The following is an 18,593-nucleotide window of genomic DNA, read 5'->3' on the forward strand; positions in this document are numbered from 1 at the left end:
GTGACAATGTAGAGATAATTTTGCATTTTCAATCACGAATTCCTTAAGAATTAGTCTTTTTTGCCTGCTCTTTGAAAGAACTTTAATAATATTTGAGCCTTCCCGTTGTTATAGCCCCTCCCCCAGCTTAGTGATCATGTAACCACTACCCCCCCCCCCCGAAATCGTGATAAACATACCATAATAAGGGACTATATTTTCGTACGGGCTATAATGGGAAAAACACTGATATTTAATTATTTGGCTTTTCCTCTATTTGTAGAAAGGTAATTTTGATAGACCAGTTGCAATTCGAAAATTTTACCTTTAGCCAAGACAGTAACTGAGTTCCCTTTAGTCAAATGAAAGTCCCTCGCGTCTTTTCCAGCCACAAATGCGTGATAGTGAATCTGTTTAGTGGCGGGGTTGCCCACTTTGACCTGCCTCGAAACAGTTCCATGCAACGCCCCCACAAACTCAATATTAGCCCTCGGGACGTAATGCGGCAGTCTGTCAAATAAATGGGCAACTAACATCAGAAGTGGAATCGGATTCGGATCAGTCATATCAATTGCCTGGATATCGTAATCAAGGCCGATGAATTTGAAACAATTCGTAATTGTAAGTGCATTATGTAAGCACTGCTCAGCGGTGTTTGGCGCAGTGTACATGTTTTTCAAATGCGTTTCTACCAAAAACGGGCAAAATGAGCCCAAAAGCGACGCAATCACCAATCCGTCCAAAAGGTCGAGGTCAAAGTTGACAATCCACCGGGCCGCTGGAATTCCGCCTTTCTGGCTATTTTTCCAAATGGTTTTCCGCTCGTTTTCGTAGTGGAAGTTCATCCAGGCCAGCAAGACGCGTTCCGGATAACCATAAATGTTGCTGCAGTTCAGATCCGGGTTAACACTGGGGTAACTGGCGTCTCTTTGAGTATTGGGTTGGGATCGGAAAATCTTCATTGAAACACGACCCAACACAAAGATCTGAAATTCAAACCAAAGTGCATATCAAGAGCCCTAATTTAATAAATTCAATGAACCCCCCAAACAAGGAAACCCTATTTCATCACCCCTGTAAAGAAAATTTGGAGTCCCGAGACCCTTCCACTTGCATAAGAAATGTTGAGTATTAAAAGCCAACATCGTATTCATGGTTTCAGATAGAGCAGCTAGAATCTAAAGCGCAAAATGAAATGAAGTGCTGACAGTTTTATTAAATCCGGTTCTGAATCTCGAGATCAAGATGTAAAAATGACCACAAAAAGGCTGTTTTAAAAATGGTGCTTAATTGAGCCATTTGTTAGAATTTGGTTGCTTGTTGTTTTAAAATGCTGATAGCCAAAGTAACCTTTAATTTTTGATGAACCTCGAATTATTTTCTAAAAACTTCATGAACTTTCACAATATTTGTTTCACTTCACAGTTATTGATTGGAATTTAGCTGTTCAAAAAATGGAAGAACACGAAAAATTAAATGTAATTATAAACAGGCTAAAGTCGGATAATTTGCTCTTGGAAGACAAGCGGGGTCACTCAAAAATGAAGAATTAAAATGTGAAAATTTTTCAATCATTCAAAGTCAAAGAATGTTCTAGAACAAAAGCGCAAAAATGGTCAAAAAAATTTTGCATAAAAAAGATACAAACATTTACGCAGTATTTGTTTCAAACTTTGTTCGAGAGGCATTAATATTAGATAAAAAAATCACCTTGTATATCTGCAGAAGCACATCAGTCCATGACCTCTTGGAGACACTCTCAAAAATTATCTCGTTGAAATCCCTCGTCTTTCCACCCACGCCCTCCAACCCTGTGCCCTGAACCGCAGAGCCCAATCCACCAATTCCAGATCCACCCGTGCCCGCTCCAAACCTAAGAGATCCATCTCCACCCATTCCACCAGGACCTCCACCTCCACCGGCTGTTCCGCCTGCCACCAGTGTGCTATCTTCATCATCATCACCTGCACTTTCCGATCTGAAAATGCGACAAGCTAAGTTATACACTCCCGCATAACATACTAGGGGGAGAGGGCACAAACGGAAAAGATCTCGATCCCGAATTACATTGTGCCAAAATTATGAAACAAAAAACGCAATAATTCAATCTATTTTTTACTCAAGGTTATATTTTGAACCATGTATGTGTGTGATTAGGGGAGAAGTGAGGTGGGCGGGGGTGGGCGTCTTTTAGAAGATAAAAACCGCCCAACCTCAAACCCACCCCCATCAGAACTCCCCTTCCCAAAATGTGGATTAGGATGGGCGGTGACGGAATGGCATTTTTGTCGGGTCTTTTCCATTATAGCCCCCATAATGATATAATTAGCATGATGGGGGTATACGTTATTTAACTACTAAGCTGTGGGGGTATAATGGAAAAGACTCTTTACTCTTTTTGTCTACAATTTTTTGTCATCCGAGCCGTATTGATAACGATTCACCTGTCCTCTGTTTGGAGAGCACCCCTAGATTGCAGGTGTCCGAGTGGATCTCCCATGGCACCACTGGCACCCGTGCTCTCATGCAGTGATACATACAGTCTGTAGTCTGCTGGTTCCAACAGGTACTCCGGGCGAACCGAAGACAACATCGCACCCTGGCTCCTGGAAAAAAATACGGTTGAGAACTAGTTAAAAGAAAGTTTTTAAGCAGTTTCATCATGTGTGTTTGCACATGCGATGCTTTCACGTCTCATCAAAAAATTGCTCAATTTTCCACTAGAAGGTCACAGAGGTTCACATAATGAAACAGAACAGATATTTAATGAACCAATTTATCATTTTATGACTTCCGTAAAAATTTTCATAACACAGCAGCCCATCATTCTTCTCGTGACTTTCATTCTTCCCTCGCTTTTTTCAACTCCAATTGTTACAAATAATCCAAGTATCAAGAGCATCAAAAGTCTAGGAAATTGTGACGATTTTTAGTTTAATGAACACTTAACCTTCATTTCAAAATTTTTTAAATATGTAATGTGAAGAATGTTGTTGTTTCTGTAAATCGACAATACATTAATTCATTTGCGTGGTAGCCAAAAATCGCTCTTCAGTTTTTTGTTGCAGTTTTCAGATAAAAATCTTTGCGAATTCAAAAGTTTGAATCTTGACCCGGGATAATTGTTGTTTCATGAACTTTCCTCTCCAACTCGGATTTTTCCCATTCCCTTCTCATTCATTGGGTCATTTAAGAATTACGGTTACTGAACAGCAGCCACCATATTAAAAATTCTCCCGTTTACTGCACACTTACAACCGGTTCACAAAAAAGAACCAATTTGGACTCTTCTAATTATTGACTTGTAATTAAATCTGGTCAAATTTCTAGAGCAAAAATCGTTGAGGCAAACCCTTTGATTACAACTGTCAACAAAAAATTGCGAAAATATTTTGTACGATACTGATAGTCCATTCGAAAATAACTCCGACTGTCAGATAAGACCGCCAATCTCTTGAGTTTTTTTTCAATATCGATGACAGAACATCACAAGTTTCTACAACGGGCGGTACACAAAAAACACGTGGTTTCACGCAATTAGCATTATATGCATTGTACTTTCTTTTGCTCATCCACTATTTCAAGCGCCACCCAGCCTTCTCTACTAGACTGACAACTTTTGTTGATAGCAGCAGTGAACTTAGGTTAATGTCAAAAGCAGCTGGTTTGCAGGTTGTCCATGATAGAACAAAAAATGTCAACTGGTCTGGTGCTGCTTCCAGGAAACAAGTTTTTCTTCTGTAATACAGGTAAAAAGATTGCAGCGGAGAAAGCTGCATTAGGATTATCTCTGATTCGATTGTGTCTTGCAATTCCGTCTCCTCGACCGTGGCAAGCGACCGCATGCTTGCCGTCGGCATCAAGGGTTTCCGTTCTGCATCACGGGCATTTTCGTTCACCATCCTAAACCGGAAAGCCAAGACGGTAATTGAAGATCTTAAGCATACTCGAAATTCATTCGCCTGCAAATGAAAACCTAGTGAGGAAAATTGGTGACTGCATTCAGAAGAGCTCCTTTTAAAAGAATTGAAAGCGTTTTGACAATCTATTTGCAGATTTCCTGCCCTCATGAAAGAGAGGGTAATCTCTTCCTAAAGTGTTTTCGAGGAATGAATGACAGTCTCAGCACCGCCTGCAATTTACATTCCTAACTGGTCGCGTTTGCATAAGTCCCTAGTCTCTTGTAATGACTCGCGGACAAAACATTCTTCAACCGGAGTCCTCACAAATTCCGCAAATGCAATGGGGGCGGACACCACTTATGTTTTTCTTCAAGACCGTCAAAAAAAATCTAGAAAAAGGCTGTATACCATCTGTAAGAGACTGCCCCTCCAAGCATCTTTAACGAATTTGATCAGAATTTCGAGCGTTATTTCCGACTGATCACGTGCTGTACATTGATCTGCGCGGAACATGCGCTCAAAGTGCATCTTACTGATGCCGGCAGCGCTATGTTTGAAGAAAGCCTTCAAGTGATTCTAGACGGTCCGCTCAATGAATTAATGAGATGATGAGGATAGTACGGGAATTGCTGATCTTGACAATTCGTCTTCGTTAGGATGTAGTTTTTCCAACGCTTCATGGGTGGTTCTATTGACCAAAGGTACTCCTTCATTGGACGATTCGCCAAATTATCCCTGCAGGCATATACTTTCAGTACAAACGGCTAGAAAGTCGATGTCTGCAGCAGTTTCTGTTCTTATTGCTGCTTATGTTTATTGCCACCACTTTTGCGAGACTTCGGGACACATAGAAACACTGAGAACAGTAATTTCCAGTTTTTCAAGTCTTAAGAATCTTTAACGCATCCTTGCGAAACGTTTGCGAGCAACTGTGAATCTTTAATGCAATAGTTAATCGGAGCGAACGCTATTGTGAGAATAAGTGAATCCCACATGACATTAAGACATATTTCCAATAACTGACTGTTGATTGCTTTTTGGACTTTCTAAGCTTATCCAGGTTCCCCTGAATCAATTTAATGTCACTGGAAACCAAATACAAGCAATCAATCTGACCAGACAGCGCTCTGGGAGTGCGTCGCGTCTTACAAAGATGCTTAGTGAAGCAATAGTATGCCCAAAATGAAGTTAAATTGATGCCGATATCACAGTTTCCCCAATCAAAATACCGTTCTTTGTTTTAACGTCACTATGCTCATGTACTTCAATTTTAAAAAACTTACCTCAGTTGTAGTTAAAAAAGCAGTTGTGCCTACTGGAACCACAAAAAAAATCACCAACGCGAGAACCATCATGTTGAGCAACTTTGAATTCATAAAACTTTCATGTCATTCATTCATTGCCACTGAATTAACTCCAATTTAAAACGATTCACCATTGCTTGAGGTATTTTTCGAAACGTGTTTCCTCAAAATTTCATTTTTCAGTTGAATTGATGTCAAAAAATTGAATAACTGCTTTACTGGGCAGAGAAGAGAATTCAATTTTCCTATAGGGCCTTTTGTATATTTTGGCCCTCTCCCAACCAATATAAGAAGGAGGAGAGCGTGCCGTCGATTGATATCACCAGTTTGTCGATTGAACTGGCTTCCGGACTTCCCTTGTTAGCGTCTAGTTGGCCCCCGACTTAGCCGACATCCACTCCAGTATGTGCAATAAAAGCAGGAGTTAAAAATCACATGGGGAACGTTCTTTGGAAAATTTTGAAGCTGAAGTCTTATTAGATCTCAACTAGTGATGGACGCATTTGCAACTTTTATAACTGTATATTTAGTTATCCTACGAAACTTAAGATCAAATAAGCCGCTAAGATTTTGACCAGTGTTTTTATCGGGTTACTTTTTTATCTGCTGCCACATTACAATGGAGAAGCGTTCTATAGCAAATCGTGATAGCGTTTTAAACAACGGAACAACGGACAGCTGAGAGCGCAGATTTCTAGACTAATTCATAAAACAGAAGATCCTTTACTTTAGATTCAATTTCTCAGAACATTGAATATTCTCCAAAATATTCAGATGCACGAAATGTTTCTATTTACGAGAAGTATAGACACCAACTGCTTAATAAAGAACAACAGATAAAAAATGAAAGAAAAATTACCTTTCCGCAGACACTATCCTGTCAACGGCTTTTTCAAAATGAAATTTTACATTTGTTTATAAAACGTCACACTTGATCTCAAAAAAATGGTTGCTAATCGTTCTTTGAACAAAGTCATGGACTTCTTTTTACAAATTACATGCTTGGAAACTTGAAATGTTTATAAAGGCAATAGAACAAATATTATAACGCAATACATATTCGCAAGCTTGCGTAGCGAGGTGGAAAAACAAAAAATTGGACAACGCAAAGTTGATTCACGTGCGGGCTGCCCGTCAAAAACTTTCGGATTTGCAAAATATATTTCGAATTAAATTGAATCCTACTAATTAGCAGCAACTACTAAAAATGCAAAGTTCTACTGCTGTACCCTAGTGTAGGCCACGACCTATGAAAAGATTATGCTCGACCAAAAATTGGTATGAATGGACAGTACTGTGCACAAGGGAGCAGTGAAAAAATTTTGTTGGGCTTCTCTAAACATTTAGACCTCTGCTCGACACAGAAAATTAATCACTCTCAATATTTGCTTGACAAAAAAATACGCTTGAAATTTGTTCGACAAAAATTGGGCGCTCAACTTTTCTTCGACCAAACTAATTTAGGAGAAAAAATTGCGTCCCGCAAAGTTCAAATCATAAGACGAAAATGGGTCTTTCATGGGTCTTTTCTGACTTTTTTGATAAACTGAAAATATGTAATCATATATAAGAAAAAGTGACAAGCCCGACTCATGAAGAGTTGTTTTGCCGGTTTTTTGTAAGACCAGTCTTTTATTGTCGTTTTTGTCGCTTTCGTTGTGAATTTGCGAAAGAAGCGCCGATTATCTTTGTTTCCGTTGGTATTGTCGATCTCGTTATCAGAAGCGTCGTTTTCCTGTGGTCAAACAAATAAATACGCTTTTCTTCTAGTTAATCTTATTTTTTTTCTAATTATTTTTTTTCTGAATAAAGAATCAAGAAATGATTTAACCTCGTGATGCAAGTAATTGCGAAAACGTTCCTTTTTAATTGACAATAATGACTTTAAGAAGTTTTTATAAAATCAAAAGAATTTTACTTGACCTATGAAAAGACAATGCTTGACCGAAAGTGACTATGAAAAAATTTTAACGACTTATGAAAAGACCATGCTTGACCAAATGTGCTTATGATAAGACTTTAACTAGAGACATTAAAAGACCATGCTCGACGAAAAAGTACTATTACAAGACTATTGCTGGGCGTCAATTAAGAAGCTGTGTAATCTTAGTCAATATGGACCCCCACACTAGACTATTTTGGTCTTTTTCATGAGTCTAGATCTGGACTAGGGTCATTATTTTTTTTAAACGAGAAGCATTAAACCACTCACTTGAGATAATTAAGCATGGTTCTATGTTGCCAGTATAGACACCACATTCTCTCCTTCGGATCGCCTGGCAGGGGTTGATTTGGGCTAACTCCAGGCACTGTTTTGCCCCCGGTGAGGTTTGAAAACATCTCGTAGATTGTTTTGATGTCTTTCCTGGAAGAGTTGATCTCGGGCGGAGCTCCTTTGTTCACGGTTTTGCGAACGTCACTTGTTTGTTTCTGAGTTTTGTTCACATTGCTGAAGACAAAAGAGGATAATTTCCGTTTGTGCTTCCCCCCGCTTATTGGGTGCATATTATTTCCAAACCCCCAACGCACTTGCCATTTTGCATAATGATTTTCTATTTAATGGCTATAACGGGGAGGGGGGTGCAAAACGTACTGGGGTAAGAGGGGGGGGGGGCACAAACGGAAAAGATTTTCCAATTTAAAAGAACTAGAAAATTAATTAAATTGAGAAACTCGATAAAATCATGGGTAAATGCTGCAACGACACAAGTATGGATGAGCCATTTCAAAGCAAGAGCCATTTTTATAGCGCAACAAAAAGTAATGGAAAATTAAACGAAAAGTAAAAAAAATTGATCTTTGCACCAAGAAACGGAAAAAGTCCAGATTTAAAACCACTGAGAACTAAAAATTTTCTCCATTAAAAGAAAACCCCTTACACATTTGTTTTCAAACTGATCACCAAAAATGGACCAATGAGATCATCCGGAAAATTCTTCACCTTCTAAGTCCGTCGGGTATGCGGATTGGGTAAGCTCCCCCTGGCCATCCGTGCTGGCTGAACCACCTCTGGGTAGCACCCAACACATCATGGTGGAAAACTGCCTCCTCAGTATCGCCCATCGGGAACACAGCGGAACCCAGACCCTGTCTGGACGCAAGGGCCGCGGCGGTATACTCCTCTGGGTTCAGAGTGGGTTGCAGCTGGTGTGGGCCATCTTGTCGTCCGGACTGGAATCCAACAAAATACCATAAAACGGATTTGGATTGATTCTGTCGATTTTTAAAACTTTCCTACAAGCATAATCTCAGTTTAAGGCTAATTTAGTAAATTTAGAGTAAATGCTCTGTTTTTACAAAGAAAAATAGGTCTGGCAACGCTGGTTTTGCTTGGCAAATAAGAAAGAATTAATTTCTCCAATGAAAAGTGTGGACAGACAACGAGGTTTTAGACACCCAACTTTCAGTCTACCCCGTAGTTGGATATTATAGATAAATAAAATAACAATTCGGTACAATTTTAAATGATTTCTAAATGTGCTCGTCCTTGTTAGAAGGTTGAAAGAGAACAACCTAATGTAAATTGTGCATAAGATAAGCTTGACATAGCTTGACAAGAAGCTCTACTTGTTCAACGTATACTTGGCTAGAGAAATGAAGCCTTGAGGAACAAGAAAGAACGTAAGAACGGGTTATAAGAGATGCCCAAGTTCGAGAGCTTAAGACCAGTTGGTGTAATTGGGTAGCACACTAGGCTTGCAAGTAAGAGATGCTGGTTCGAATCCAGTACTGGTCCATTTTCACAGTAGTTGCACCTGAATAGACCCCCTAACATCACGTAGTTTGCCTCTAATATTAGGCCGAGGAATCGAATAATGGGATCCGATTATTTCCGATTTCGTCGAAGCAAAAAATACGTTAAAAAACTTTTGTTTGAAATATTTTGCTTGACTCAAACTAACTCAATGTCGGCAATTTTTCGACGACGTAAAATTTTATATCTTCATTACATTCGACAAAATCGGCGGAAGAACTTCAAAAAAGAACACTTGAATTCCAAAGACTGATATAGTTACCATGCCAACGGGAGTGAAAGGTAAATGTACATTTTAATTAAAGATGAGTTGGGGAAAATTTATCAATCAAGGTAATTATTGTATTAAAGTTGGGTATAGTTATGAATTTTCCCTAATTCAGAGAACATCAGAGTCTGAATCAGAGTCTGATTCAGACAAAAAATCAGAGTCTGAATCAGAGTCTGATTCAGAGTCTGTATCAGACGCTGAATCAGAGGAATTCAGAGCGAAATGTGACCTGAATCAGAGTCTGAATCAGTACTGATATTTCTGAATTTTACTCTGATTCAGTACTGAATTTGCTTTTGAGTTAGGTAGGGGTAACATTAATTGAATTTAAACTCTCGCCATATATATAGGATGTCATAACATAAGTTATGATAAGTTTGAAGTTTGAAGAAACGGTCCCTGACTTTTTTTCACAGTTTGAAATTTGAGATTAATACTAATTGGATTGGATATGATGAAATTATTCCATATAGCTCTGGCTTTTAATTAAAAGTGAGCAAAATAACAAAAAACAAATTTAACCTGTGCATTGTTTAAAGCGCCATCCCTGGGCGTGCTGGGATATGTCGATCCAGAGTAGCTGGTCGTGTCTTTATAAGAACTGGAACTCCTATTGAAAGTGGAAGGACTACTGGTCCTGCTTGGATCCCTACCCGCAGCCGAGGAGTGAGGTCTGCCTAGAGGGGTGCCGACTGATATCATCATCGGGTCTCCTGCCGACACCGATTCCTTCGACTGGGTTTTCAGACCCCTCAAAGATCGGCCCTACAGTTGACAATGTTAGGTTCTATCATAAAACGTTATATCATTTTTTATCGTTAGACGAAAAATTGACATTTGCTTTTGGATGTGAAAAATGTCCGAAATAATTGCTGAGTACTGGACAAAAATGCAATCGTTTCCTTTTTCCTTTGCTAGCGAAATTCCATACGCCGATATGAACTGCATGATTATAGACAGTAGCCTGTGCGAACAAAAAAATTCGTGTTTTTGAATAAATAATAGTGAACCAATTGTTTATTCAATGGTTTTTCTAACCTAATAACAAACCCAACTTACCATAATGATTAATACCTGTGAGGGAATAAAAATACCAATTTTAGAAATTTGTGTTTCTGTAATGGAAAAAGGAAACAATTTCAAAATGTATACACGCAAATGAAACACTCTACACAATCACACAGCTCCAATTTCCGAACAGTTCTCGAAGTGATTGAAAATCGAAAACTTACGACAACACAAGTGATACCCCTTTACACAAAAATAAATTGCATTACCTGGGTATTTTTGACAATTTTGACTTTCTAAAAAATAAAACTGAATCCATAAAAATCTAAAATTTTCTCTTGATAGTTGTTCTTGAGACCAAGTTTGACAGATATAATGTAATGAGGAGTACCAGTGCATGGAATATAATGGATTATGTAAATATTACTCAAAGTTTAATGATTCAAATCAAGTTAATTTTATGCAGACTAAGTTTACAGAAGAGTTTGAAACAAGGAGGCTCGGTAATGCGCGTTTGCACATAATGTTACGACCCCGCTTAACCACATTTTCGGCTTAATTGACTACCAAATGAGGATGAAGCAGAAAACTCTTACTTCAAAAAATCTCATATACTGATCAAGAATATTTGGTCTATGAATTTAAAAAATGCTTCCAACTTAAATCACTTAGAAAGACAAATAATGCCACATTTGTGGGCAAATGAGACTTGCCATTATTAAAACTACGAGACAAGACAAAAAATCAAATAGCAAAAAAAAACATTTACATCCAAAGTTCAATGCCTGTTCTTTTTTTTTTAAAAAAAAAACTACATAATAACAAAGACAAAATAGGGTCAAAATCAACCTAAACTAATTAAATAAGTACGTACTTCACTGGAAAAAAAATGGGACCAGTCCTAGAGAGAATCAGTAACTAGTAGACAAAAATGATCAAAAACGGCAAAGTTAAAAAAAATACGTTTATGTTTTGAAAACAAATAATAGCAAATAATGAAAACCACTAGATACAAATAAAAATTTTAAATAGGTTTATGCTCTTTCTTACATGGATATGAAGACGTTTTAACCTGTCTTTATCCAGATTATTCAGAACACATCTACAAAAACAAACGCCAAATTCGGACGAGAAATACAAAAATTTCATCAAATTTTGCAAGAAAACGGCGTTGAAGCAGTTTAAACCATAATCTATTACGTAAAAACTCAGACATAATCAATTGTGCACCAATTGCACACTAATAATGAGACATGTGACATCTGAAAAATGAGGCTAGGTAACCAGTATTAAAAAAGGTACATCTGTACTTTTCGAAAACAATTCATTTCAAAACATAAAACAGCTATTAATTGAATTTACAGAGTAAGTTCAATATTCATTTCTCTAAACAAGACCATTGAAAGCTATTCTATCTTTGATCAGAATTTGTCGTACGTCTACAAGAATAAGAACAAATAAACAAAAAGCCAAACTGAAGTTGAAATTTTGCGAAAAGGTGTGTCGAAGCCGTTGACACAATAAACAATGAATTAAAATAATTTAAAAAGGGTTCAATTGTGCCTTTCTTAAACAACAAAAAATTGAAATGCGACCTGCATTTAGTAATACTAGGTAACAGGTAGACCAGAAAGAACAGCAGAGTGCAAATTTAGGTAAGTCTATTTTTTTTAAACATTTGAGTCAAAGTCATGAAAAACTTTAGCTATTAACAGAAATCATTAAAAAAAGTTCCCTTGTTCGTCCACAGGAAGTTGTTAAGACCTGCAATTATACAGGACTCAAATCACTACAAAAAGAACAAAAAATAAAGACCAAAATCAAAAATTAAATAAGTTATTTAGCCAAAAAAAAGTATCAGAGCGTAAAAGCAATATGCGATGCAATAAAAACATCCAATGCGTTCAATTGTGCGTTTTGCAAAGACCAGTAGTTTGATATGCGACCTTTTTTTAATGAGACTAGGTAGCAGGTGGACAAATGTACAGAAAAGTGCAAACATAAAAAAACACGTCTTATTATATTTTAAGACAATTGAATTCAAAGTCAACAAAAATTTTAGCCATCAACTAAAATCAGTAAATAGGTCCCTTTGCCCAATAATAGAGAGCCGTTAAGACTTGCAATTATCCAGAAATTATCATACGACAACAAACAACAAATAAGGGCAAACGCAAAATTTAAATTACTATTGTGAAAATACGGTAACGAAGACGTTACGGCAATAAGCAATGCACTGAAAACATTCAACATATGTTCAATTGGACCTTTTCTGATAACCAATAATTTGATATGAGACCTAAAAGTAATGACACTAGGTAACAAGTGGACGAATAAGTACAGAAAATTGTAAAAAAACAAAAAAAATACGTCTATACAATTTACCATCTAATCAAAACAGTTGATTTCAAAATCAAGCAAAACTTTAGGTATCAAATAAAACTAGTGTGTAGCTTACTCTGTATGTCAACAGGAAGAAGGTTTTACCTGTATATAACCCAAATTTAAGTTAGACTACAAAAATATTGACAAATAAGGACAAAAACAAAAAAACTCATTTAATTTCTGCTAGAAGACGGTGTCGAATCAGATAAAATCATAATCTATTCACTGAGAAACCAATTTTTTCAACTGTACTTCCATTTTAATCGCTATTATTGTAATATCTAACCTGTCAATAATGTGACAAGACAAAAAAAGAAGCTGAAAGACAATTCGTAGAAAATTCGTAGTATCAAAGCAGAAAACCCAATACTTAACACTTAAATTTGGAGGAAAAATAAATATGAAATCATTGGGAAGACGATACAACCTGTTTTTATTTTTTTGGTTTTAAGCTAAAAGTTGGCCAAAAAAGAGAAAAAAGTGTCAATGCTCAATAATCCATTAATTATTTTCAAACTATGTATTTTAAAAAATCAAAACTACCATAAATTTTGACTAAAAATCTATATATGTTTCATGCAAACTACATAGTAAGCCAACTGAAACTGTTGTTTGTACGCTTTGATCTGAATTATTTTTCTGTAATTAACGTACAAAAACAAATAGTGCGAAATTATTTTCTTCAAAAACCGACTGACTATAATCCGATTTGTTTTGGATTGTCAAAAAACAGCCATTACACCAAAACTAGCCTTGATATTACCGTTCATCTATTAGGAACACGTAAATGTTCTGAATATTATGGATATCAATAATTTGACTACAGAAAACTCAACATATCAAAAATAGGCAATTTGCATAAGTAATTTAGTTAAATTAACAAAAAACCGGCAAAACTTTAATTCAAGAACACTCATAACGAACACAAAAGTAAAAATTGCCGTCTTTGGAGCCAATGAAGATTGTATCATCAGTTTTTAGGCGTGTTAATCCGGTAAATTTAAACAAAGTGGACTAAGAAGCTTACTTCGTTCCATTTTTGATGAAAAAAATGGTTAATAATTGAAAAAATTAGAATCATTTTAACAAAAAATTGGATCAAACAGTTCAACAACAATCTCCTGCTTTTAGCGGTAAAAGCAGAAATGGTTTTGACAAATTTTAACGTGTTTTTTGACAAATTGGCAGAAAATTGGGTGAAAATACGGAAAAAGTGAACAATAAAAACGAAAAGCAGTCAAATGTTCACAAAAATTTAAATCTCAAAAAACTCCATGGAAAAAACGCCGTGGAAAAAACGCAATTCAAAAATATTCTTAGTTAAAAAATCTGCGCTGGACGGGCTTTCTAGTGATACCACTCACAACCATCTAGGAAGAATATATCGATCGGCCAAAATTGACTGATCAAAAACGATCGACAAAAAATAATAATTGATATTCTTTTTGATAATTGATATTAATAAAAAAATATTCTTAGTTAAAAAATCTGCGCTGGACGGGCTTTCTAGTGATACCACTCACAACCATCTAGGAAGAATATATCGATCGGCCAAAATTGACTGATCAAAAACGATCGACAAAAAATTGACAGAACAAAAAACTGTTTGATTATATAGTTCCCACCCCCACTAAAATGGGTCGGAACAATTATGCAGCTGATACGGTTAGAGGTACGGTTAGAATTTATCAAATAATGCAGAAGACAGTACATTTTTCTGAAATTAATGAAATAATTCTCACTTCAATAAGTTTTTAAAAACTTTAGCAACAAAAAAGCAACCGACTTATGTCGTACGGGTTGCTCTGGAGCGAGGGGCGGGATTCGATTCGTTTCTAGGCTGCTTGAATTAGGAGCGGGGGAATTTACTGTTTCTTGCTTGAGCAACAGGACAAAACTCTCACAAAGGGGCTTCAAGACTACTCGAGCTTATTATAGACTATAGCTCATACATATAAAACAAAAAAAGATATAAACAAAAACAATGAAACCAGATTTGGTTTGAAATTTAACATTCAATTGAAATTTAGCAGTAAACTGCCACCAATTAAATTCAATGGCTTAAAAGGCAGATTAGGGAGTCAAAACTGACAAAATCAAGTTCTCAGCAGACAATCGAAAAGTCAAGCAGAAAAATTACATAGATACAAAAGCACAAACAAACCACAAAACTGTTTAAAATTTCTGCTAACATTTCGGTTTACTAAAAAGCAAATTACAATGTTTGAACCAGCATTAGATGTTACCAGTTTTTTTCAAATAAGTTGCGCTCACAAAATGTGACAACAACAACGGAAAGAAAAGGTACGTAATAGAAATTCGTCCGCATTTAAAAAAATTTGGATTAAGACTAAATAAAGCCGAGGACTTTTAGGGTGCATAGAGGCAAACTTATTCAAACTCCGCAGATACTCAGTAGTAACTATACCAATACGAATGGGCAAGAAAGAAATGCAAAAACGGTAATTTCTCCGTACACGAAGGAAAGGAAAATAAGTTTAAATTCAATTAAATTTAGCATTATAGCATAGATCTTTGATAACTGAATGTACCCAATCTTAACAATAAGTCTTAGCGCCCCGGCTTGATTAGTCTATCCCGTTCCTTTTGATCTCGCATTTTTGACTTAAACGTATTCCCTTTATACTGCTGAATTAATTCTTATTGCGATTTACATGAAACAATGAATGATGTAGGTCGGAAACCAAATGCGGAGATTGCGATTAATGCAAATTGAAAAAGGTAATAGAAAGGTACAACGAAATCAGAAAAAGTATCAGGACAAGTGCTGAAATGAAATCCAAAGAATTGAATGACAAACTATAAAATCCTTCTTCCACATGCAGACCAATTGAATGTTACGAGACAATGTGACAAATATTATTTTCCACAAAACTCGAAAATGAAAACGATTGGCATCATAGAACTAGCTTGTTCAGCGTGTTCGATACCAAAGTTTCCAAATAATAGAGAACGAAAGCCAGAAGAGAATACCTAACCACTAAAGGACATTGAGGCAATTAGAGCCTCGCAAAAAACAAATAATCGGAAAAAAACTTGAACTCAGCAATAAATGCCAAAAAATTGCTGACATCTTTAGAACGAGTCTTGGTGCTGACATCTTTAGAACGAACATTGCGATTCAGAAACCAACACAAAAACACCAACTATTAAAAATTGTTAAGGTCTTTGAAGCGAATAAAATTAAAATCAATTTTCTGCCTCAAAAAATAACCTAATACCACATACGCAATCCAAAAGCAAATCATTGGCAATTAATAGTCGAAAAACTCAAAAAATGAAAAGAGAAATATTTCGAAAAACAATTAAAAAAATTGCAAACAATTTTGTAAAATGGGCAATAACAATACATATAAATCAAGAAATAGACTTATGAAGAAAATATAGCTTGCGAAGGACCCCTATGGACTGTGACCAACGTCAACTAAAAATGCAATTCAAAAAAATCAAGAAAAAAAACAAGACGACCTTTTCACTATGAATTTGGCCAATCCCAGCAATTTCAGGACACTAAGTACTTGAAAGAGTACCAAACCCAACTTAAGGGCTCCAATGAAATTAAAATCCCATTGCGCTTTATCTGTTTATCCCGTTTTGAGTCATAGAAAAAACATCTTAGAAAAAATGACAGAGCACCAATGAAATCCATATTCTTTAGATTGTAACAAAAGGAGAGTGCCTAAATAATAGCGTTCGAGAGGATGACGACGACTATTACTAAAAATACTAAGCATTTTTGAATCTAAATCTAAACTACTTGGCTAAACATTATCATGGCTCTAATCCAAATTGTTCTAGTCCATTAATTGTTTTGTAGCGTCCCCTTCTTCTTACTTAATTAGTTTACTTGCTGTCTACATATTTCCCGTCAACTCCAATCAATTTTTTTTCAACTCCCCTTTCATTGGGTGACCCATGATTTAAGCTCCAATAATTGAGCCGGATGTTGTGACGGAATTATACCTGTTCAGTCGTTATTTTGTGGTTCTCTCTGTGTTTGGCCAAGAAGGGATAGCAGGTCAGAATACAGTTGTCAGCTGTCGCAGTCACCATCAGTTCGAAACTACAAAACCAAAAAAGTTAAGTCTGAATAAAATGAGACAACTGCTAGCTTAACACTTTCTCTCTATTGACCTTTCTATCTACTGAACGGCTGTCAAATTTTTTCTAAGTTTGAAATAAAAAAGTTGAAATCTTTAAATTAGAAATTTTCACACCTTCGCTCGGAGGAATCCGTGAACACAATCGGAAGTGTGAATGAAACTGGTTTTGCACTCTCAAAATACAAAGTGTAGTTCAAAATGCATGCTTCACGCATACATTCGCCAACTTCATTCGGGTTTGCACCACCTCCCCCGGCACCCTCGTCAATTCTGGGCTTGATTCGGAGACATTTGATTGGTTCCCCATCCAGTGACTCAATTTTGGGAAGTGTCACACTCAGATCTGACTCTCTGAAAAGGTCAGTTATCATAATTTCACTTAAAAATTGGTTTAAGTAACGCCAAAGCATGATTCTGTTTTTTAAAAAAATTGCGTTCAACTTAATATTTTAGTAATTGTAAGTTCTGCTTTATCTATTTCGATACATTATATTTTAATTTGATGGACACTATAAATTGATATCTCTTTAAAAGTGCTTCATTGCTATGCAAAATTTGTAAACTTACCGTTCATAAAGAATTTCGAAACCTTTCAAATTTTCAATTTCAATTTTCAAACCCATTAAATTTCAAAGGATAGGTAGCAATTTATACTAAAAGAACTCTAAATTTTCAGCGACACATACCGTGCGTAAGAATGAGCGATGACACTAAAATCTGCCGTAATTTCAACTCCAAGGGGGACTGGCATCAGGATTATTCCAGCAGGCGGGTTAAAGGTCAATTTGGGCGCTTTGTGAACCCCACTCAACGCCACGGACCTGAAAGGTTCTGCGTCGTCGTTGACATAAATCAACAACTCTCCTGAAAATTCGCCTTTCTCTGAAGCATTGAAGTAGAGAGGTATATCAGTCTGCTCTTTAACCTGTAGCGAACCCTGTTGGGTTATTTCATCGTTGCTAAGGTAAAAAACGGGTTCATTTTCTGAATCATCAACCAAAACGGCGCGCCACGCAACCTCTTTAGCAATTGCTGTGTTCTCAATGGTCAAAACCGCCGATGGCCTGTCGTCATCCGGGAGGTCTTCAAAAGATGGATCAAAGTCAATTTTTGTGGTTGACAGTCGTAAAGGTTGTCGCAAAGCAGTCGCCACAACTCGTCGTCGAGGAGTTACAACTTCGAAAGGCATGATTCGAGGAACATTTGAGTAAGGCAATGAAGGGGCCCCTTTTCTGGAACCCGGAGTTGACGGGAACGGAGTCGAGGCAGGGGTCGGAGCTTCGGTTTCATTTATAGAAACTGGCAGAACAAAATCATAAGCTGCAACTTCGGTTGGCTTGAACTCCAAAGCGAAGCTTGAACTCTGTTCACCAGCGAGAATGATCACAAATACGCGATTCGAAACATCGTCAATAACTTTCATCTGAGCGGTCGAGTCCAGACTTTTGATGCCGAAGTCTGGGTACCTAGTAAGGTTGACCTCTACTCTGGCGTCGCTTGAAGCCCGATTGACCATTTTGAAGGGCATCGACCGGACCGACCCACAATAACATCCGCCAACTTTGAATGACTTGACGTCCAGTTCGACACTGGGTGGTTCAACCACCCCTCCAATTCTAAGGTCCAAAGTTTTCCAGTTTCGGAAGGATACCATCAAGTGGGAATCGAACTTGATAACTTGGGTGGGGTGGAGAGATACAGTTATTTCTCTGCTTCCTCCCACTGGGACTTTTCCATAGATTGGGGAAATTGTCAGTCCTTCGAAAGGCTGCGGGTCAACAACCTGAAATAAAAACATAGCAGGACAAGTCCTGACGTACAATTCAAAGAATTTTCATTGACTAAACAACAAAATAGACCTAGAAT

At 36.9% G+C, this 18,593-nt stretch overlaps 1 protein-coding gene across 5 annotated transcripts in view; it reads right to left on the reverse strand.

Annotated features, from left to right (window-relative positions):
- Positions 1-18,593, reverse strand: part of LOC142349892 (cilia- and flagella-associated protein 47-like) — a 144,330-nt gene that overhangs the window by 74,712 nt on the left and 51,025 nt on the right. For 4 of the 5 annotated variants that reach the window (XM_075401731.1, XM_075401734.1, XM_075401732.1 and 1 more), the window contains 10 exons: positions 17,414-18,510; positions 16,842-17,078; positions 16,588-16,687; positions 10,488-10,514; positions 9,733-9,975; positions 8,127-8,356; positions 7,398-7,634; positions 2,424-2,585; positions 1,690-1,957; positions 305-965 (listed from right to left, as the gene is read on the reverse strand). In XM_075401731.1, coding sequence (XP_075257846.1) covers positions 305-965; positions 1,690-1,957; positions 2,424-2,585; positions 7,398-7,634; positions 8,127-8,356; positions 9,733-9,975; positions 10,488-10,514; positions 16,588-16,687; positions 16,842-17,078; positions 17,414-18,510 — 3,262 coding nt within the window. The remainder of the gene's footprint in view (positions 1-304; positions 966-1,689; positions 1,958-2,423; positions 2,586-7,397; positions 7,635-8,126; positions 8,357-9,732; positions 9,976-10,487; positions 10,515-16,587; positions 16,688-16,841; positions 17,079-17,413; positions 18,511-18,593) is intronic. The other variant, XM_075401733.1, reaches the window with a different exon arrangement.

The sequence above is a fragment of the Convolutriloba macropyga genome, chromosome 11 (assembly GCF_964194025.1).
Source record: "Convolutriloba macropyga chromosome 11, txConMacr16.3, whole genome shotgun sequence".
Taxonomy (NCBI): domain Eukaryota; kingdom Metazoa; phylum Xenacoelomorpha; order Acoela; family Convolutidae; genus Convolutriloba; species Convolutriloba macropyga.